Source organism: Panicum virgatum, chromosome 5N, assembly GCF_016808335.1.
Source record: "Panicum virgatum strain AP13 chromosome 5N, P.virgatum_v5, whole genome shotgun sequence".
Taxonomy (NCBI): Eukaryota; Viridiplantae; Streptophyta; class Magnoliopsida; order Poales; family Poaceae; genus Panicum; species Panicum virgatum.
This window is the reverse complement of record NC_053149.1, coordinates 57,361,791-57,367,790: the sequence shown is the minus strand read 5'-3', so window position 1 is coordinate 57,367,790 and position 6,000 is coordinate 57,361,791. Positions and strand designations below refer to the sequence as shown.

At 50.0% G+C, this 6,000-nt stretch overlaps 1 protein-coding gene across 1 annotated transcript; it reads left to right on the top strand.

Moving 5' to 3' along the window:
- The first annotated feature begins 2,246 nt into the window (after window positions 1–2,246).
- On the top strand, window positions 2,247–5,043 carry LOC120676956. Its single transcript, XM_039958303.1, has 3 exons — window positions 2,247–3,891; window positions 3,975–4,069; window positions 4,597–5,043. The coding sequence occupies exons 1-3, from the start codon at window positions 2,328–2,330 to the stop codon at window positions 4,684–4,686; spliced, it is 1,749 nt and encodes a 582-aa protein (XP_039814237.1). The 5' UTR covers window positions 2,247–2,327; the 3' UTR covers window positions 4,687–5,043.
- The last annotated feature ends 957 nt before the right edge of the window (window positions 5,044–6,000 follow it).

Below are 6,000 nucleotides of genomic sequence, written 5' to 3'. Positions count from 1 at the left end.
GCCCTCCTGCGACAAGCTCCGCAGGGCCCAGGCCCTCGCCGGCGGCCGCGCGCAGGCCGTCGCGGACGCCGTGCGGTGGGACCATAGGCGGATCTCCGGGGGTGAGGCGGAGGCCACGACCGCTGCATCCCCCAGCCGGGTTCGCCGCGGGGGCGGGGGCAGTGCCGACGGGCTACGCGAAGGTGTTCGGCGGCATTGCGGCCTCGTGCTCAATCCCCTACCTCGACCTGCCGCCGACCGTGCGCGGGAGGAGCACGGCGCGGGGCGAGGACGGCCCGTGGGCGAGGGCAGAGCACGGCGGGGGCGAGGACGGCCCGTGGGCGAGGGCGGACCACGATGCGGCGAGCGTGTGGGCTGGAGCGGCTCCTCACCGGCATCGGCGCCCCTGCCTCCCGCCCTCTCTCTCCGGCTCCTCCTCCGCCCCATCCTTCTTCCCCAAATCCGGCGAGCTCCGTCGCGACCGGCGGGCGGCGGGCGGGCACGGCTCCAGCGCACGGTGAGCTTGCAGGGCCGCAGCGACCGGCTCTCTTGCTCTTCCTCCGGCGGCGGCGCTCCGGCCTCCTCTCTACGCCTGCTGCCGGGTTGGTGGCGTGGGGGAGCAAGCTGGACAGTGGTGCGGCGGACCCCACGAGCTGACGTTGGCCTGTCCAGGAGGTCCTCTATCCCTCTATATTTGGAGGGAACGGGGAGGTAGCGGGTGCTATTCAGTACCCCAATGCAGGGGGCATTTCCTCTATCCTGCTACTTGAGGAAGCTATCCAGTGCCCCCGTGCAGGCAGATGCAACTAACCCTTCTGTTTGGATGTTTAAAGGTTAGATGAGCCCCAAGAAACCAAATCTAACTTTAACACTGGCATCCAAATATGACCGAAGAAAAATGACAAAATGTGACAACTGGATGGAGGTGGGCTGCGCTAGCGGTCAAATTGGCATGTGAGATCATACCCGTTATTGAAAACATTAATAGTTAGTTATGTTAGATATTAAAGAGTCGCGTCATGTCACGCCGCGACGGGATGCGTAGAGTAGTCGGGTTGGTGGGAAAGTAGATAATACTTAAGCCAATATCAGTGCACAATTTTGATATAATTATCTAAACTTTGAACTAGGTAATTATGCCAGATGAATTTCTCATGAAGCCTATGAAACTCCATCATTCTTTCCTTGCTTTATCTGCAAAAATTGATGATATTTAATACTCTCCATCATTCTTTCCTTGCTTTATCTGCAAAAATTGATGATATTTAATACTCTGAAACCCTATTGAAACTGCCATTAGAGTCCGGATTAGATCAAACCGGTTTGTATGTGAAATGAGTCCATATAATAGTGTAAAAAATGGAACACGGGCATATAGCTAAGCCAATTCGTTGTGTTTGTTTGGCTGTGGGCCTGTGGCTGGTAGATGGTGATGGGCATTAGATCAAACTGATTTGTTATGAGAGAAAGTACTGCTGACTGGCTAGTAGATGGTGACTGGTGCTGATTTAGTATGCGAGAACAGTACTGCTGCTTGGTTGGCTGACAAGCCAAGTAAACACAACGAATGTCATAGAATCTGCCTAGACAGAGGGCTACTATGCAATTTATTCATTTTTATGAACAAGTGATAGGAACAAGATAGTGAGAAAAAACTCCAGTTCCACCTGATCGAGCTGAATCCACCCACCGTATGAAGAAGATTATTATGTGAGGATTTAATGAAGCATCAAGACCTTGCAATCACAATTCAAAAGCTTTCATCAATCGTGTGGGATGAACGACTTGAAGGTGCAGTAAATTTTGGCTTGCGCCTCACCACTGCCCAACTACTAGGCTACTAGTGCGCAGACTACTGATAGCGTGTGTCGAAAGCCATAGGTCCAGTCAACTTCCCTCCCGTCTCTTCGCTTCCCGGGTTCGTGCTACGTCTTCAGCATGTCAGAGGGAGCCCTTTTTTAACAGAGGCACGGATCGGCCATACCAAGGTACACTCACTGACATCCGGGCACCACAACCGGTGGCACCCACCTGTCATACTGGAGAAAAGCCCCGAAATCCGTATCCCTGGGTACTCAACTCATTAGACGTACCCACCGGTAGAAAACTGTGACACTGACAGGTGGTCCGAGGAAGGCGTTGGAGCCCACTTGCAGTGGAACAGGAGATCAGGAGCCGGAACGGAGTGGCGCCCCTTCCCTTTCCCACTCCCCCACCTCTTGTTCAAATCAATCAACAACTTCCCCTGAGCCAGCGGTTCGCAGTCCGCCGCTCCCCTTTGCGGAAAAAACCCTCTCCGGCAACCCAAACCCCCGCTTCCCCACCCAAACCTAGCACCAAGAAGCCCCATGCGGCTCCGCCGGCGCGACGGCGACGGTGGCGGGGGCCCCGACTTCGCGGCGGTGCTCGGCACGGTGGGGCTCGGGGCCTTCGCGCGGCTCGTCCTCCCCGACCACCCACCCGAGGAGCTCGGGCTCGCCGCCACCTACGACGGCGTCTCGGGCCGCATTTTGGTCTCCCTCCCCGGCGCCGCCATCTCCGCTTCCCCCGCCGACCTCGCGTACGCCCTCAACCTGCCGCCGGGCCCGGTTGGCCTCGCCGAGGGCTTGGATGGGACCGTCTTCTCCGACGCCGAGGCAATCGCCGCCGTGAGTGGGTTCGTCCGCGATCGCTTGATTATGGGAGACGGAGGGGACGGAGGGCCGGCGTCGGGGGAGGTCGCCGCGGCTTTGCAGTTGGTGGAGGAAGGCAAGGCGTACGAGGTGGACTGGGGCGGGCTGGTGTGGGCTCTGGTGACGGGGGAGGTGGTGGCCGGGACGCCGCGGCGGTACGCGCCGTACCTCCTGCATCTGATGGAGCACCAAAGGCCGGAGCTTTCCGCCGAGCTTGACGGGAGGTTTCCTCTACGGAAGAGACGGAGAGGCCAGGAATTACAGCAATGCCAGTGGGATGATGTTGGGTTCCTTGCGTTGGATGATGAGGAAGATGTCTCATTGGTTTATGGGGGGAGCCAGAACATTGGGGACTTGGAGGACATGCCGATCTTCGGTGAGGGCAAGAACGTAGCATTTGTTGGGGGAGGAGAGATCCATGCGCAGAGCCAACGGGTTGCTGATCTTGGACCACAGGATTTCTTCTATTCTGATGTCAAGCTTTTGGGCCATAAGATGGAGTGTGACGACAGGACAGGAGGTTGTAGCCGGAATTCTGCGAAGCAAGATGACTTGACCCCACAGGGGGTCTCTATGATCCAATATCAACCTGAAAATGACAGCAATGCCAATGCATATGTTGGTCTGGACAACTCGTCTTATCTTCCCCAACTGCAAGAGGTTGGGGGCATCTGCAATTACCGAACACTTTCGCCATTCCAAGCCTGTATGCAGCAAATCCAGGGTTATGTGCCTGCCATGAAGAGTGCATACATGGATGTGGAAAAGGCTTGCAGGGACACTCGAGATGAAGCAGAGAGCATTAAGAGAATGGTGATGGAAAAAAACCACTTAATTGCAGCTACTGTGAGTGATATACAAGATGAGTTTAGAGTAAGGAGCGCTAGGATGCGTCAATTTGAAGCAAACATGGATCTGATGCAACACACTGGTCAACAATATCACAAGTTACTTGAGAAGTCTTTGGCTGAATTTCAGGAGCATAGGAATAGGATAATGCGTGGGGAAGGTGTTGACTCATGTTCTGTGGTTCTTGGTGTCTCTGGTGGGCAGAATGGTGCATGGGTGCAACAAGCGCATAATTTTCTTCGCCAGAAGATTTGTAAGATTGATCAAACATGGTCTTTGAATTGTTCGAAGCTTCTGACGAAGACTGCAGAAGTGGAGACATGCATGGTGAAGCTCAATCATGAAGTGCAAAGACTAAATGATTCCAGATCAATTCCGGACCTTAACAACGGCAAGCCCCAACTATGAATTATCGGTATTTGCATTTTAGGTAAATGCTAATGTTCATATCTCAACTGATGCATTCTATCACAGGGGTGGAAGACAATGGTGAGGGCGAAGCATCCATGAGCAAGACAGAGGAGAGATCTTGGGCAAGTGAAGGATGTCCTGTCAGTAATACCACACAGGTGAGTTGAGGGTTCTGAACATAGCTGTTCAGGTTGTGAAATTAGGGGTTTACTCTTGAAGTTGATATGTTTATAATGATAATTGGCCCTTTGATATGGAGTGCTAGATTTTGGAGGTAATAACTCTGTCTGCTAGATTTCTTAGGCTTTGGGAAGAGCAGAAGTGCCTGTCTTAATGAGCTATTCATCGACAATGCGTGCCTCATTGCTTTGCTTTTTTGTGTAATCTGTTAATCCTGTTTACGGCCAGTAGAGCCTTTTGGAGCAATTGAGTAATCTTTGACCATTCATGATTTAGGCAGTTCTTAATTTGTTTTGCTGACGCAGCATGTATTTTCCATTACTTGGATATTCACTATAAAATTACTTGGTCTAGTTTGGTTAATAAAAGGGAAAGGCACCTATGTTTCTGCATCCAATGTATGGATTTATTTTATTTTATTTTTGTCTATCTTACTACAATTAAGCTTCATCGTGATATTTTCAATTTTTTTACACTTTGGCGTAACATGATAATTGTGGTCCAGGCAGGAAAGCAGCTTGTTGAATTGGTAGCAAACCCTGATCAAAGAAATGACACCAGGGAGAGCATGGATCTCCATGGAGTTCAGCGCTGAAGCATGCTATGATGGTGCAGCCTCACAGGGCACAAGCTAGGCAAAAAAAATGTTATCTGCTTGCATTTTGGTTAAACGGTTGGTTGTGTGCAACCTAGTATCATGCGAAGGTGCTGATCAGATTGCACCAGTGTTTTGTCATGTGAACCTTAGATAGTGGTATAATTATACAGGGTTATACCTAACTTATTAGTGTGTAAGAATGGTTTAACCAGTGGCATGGGTGGTGCTGTGGTTTGGACATCAGCTGAAAGTTTCAGGATCATGTTATCTACCTTATTAGTTCTGTTGAGTATTGACAAACAATGTTTCCTGGCATTGCCATCAACATAGGTGCATTCTACTTGACCATCTGAATGAAAGCAGAAATGTTTCTATTCAAGGTAGTAGATTGGTTTAGTTCAAGCATTCTTTGTGATGGGTTTGGTTTTGGAGCTTGAAGTTGGTTCTGGTTCATATTTTTCTCTAGTCGGGCTTTTCAGGCATATAAGTTACTTTGGGTTTGCTCTGAAATAGGGGAATATGGGAAGGAGCGAGCAGTTGGGACTGATCATATAACTAGAAATGTTCCTAGGTCATGTTGATGATTGACGAATTCAGATTGATGGTTTATTATTTTAGTCTTGACGCCTGGAACACATGGTGTAGGTTTTTCTTTGGCGCAAACGTGAGAAATATTCTACTTTCACTTTGCAGGTTCTGTTTTCTGGAGCTCTTGCTGGAGCTTGAGAGGTGGATTTTTTTTAAAAAAAAAAAGAACATAGTTTTCGGTCTCTGCAACCGCACACAACCAAAGTAGAGCTAGCTCCAGAGCAGTCTAGCGAATCCAGGCTTTGGGACATCTGGGTCTAACATCTGTCATGACCCAAAGAGCCAGGAAGAAGCACTAGAAGAGAGCCGCTTGGAAAGTGAAATGTTTCCTGACTGAAGATGCCGGAGTTGCAGAGGTTCAGAAATCAGAACGGGAGTGGTAGACTAGTTGTTGAAGCTTATCTGGGCCTCGTGTGTGATGACGAGTCATGCATGTGCCGTGTCATGGGCTTGACCGCTTGAGCCCAGCGTATAACTGAACATCGATGAAGAATGAAACCAAAGGCTGAACTCTTCTCAATGTTCTTCCTCTCTCACGGGCTCCATCCGTGTTCTTCCTCCCCAGCCCTCCTAATTCTCTGCTTATCTACCAAGATCCCTTTTTAGCTAGCTAGTTCATACTCCCTCCATTTTTTATTTACATATCACATTTGTTTCATCCTAAATTAAATTTGTCAAACTTTAACCAAATTTGTAGTAAATCATAACAACATCTGCGATATC

Bases quoted from the DNA above. Each gene is read 5' to 3' on its own strand.
- LOC120676956 (XM_039958303.1), top strand. From the start codon at position 2,328: ATGCGGCTCCGCCGGCGCGACGGCGACGGTGGCGGGGGCCCCGACTTC. The intron at 3,892-3,974 runs GCAAGCCCCAAC...ATTCTATCACAG, and splicing joins AATTCCGGACCTTAACAACG to GGGTGGAAGACAATGGTGAG. The intron at 4,070-4,596 runs GTGAGTTGAGGG...ATTGTGGTCCAG, and splicing joins CTGTCAGTAATACCACACAG to GCAGGAAAGCAGCTTGTTGA.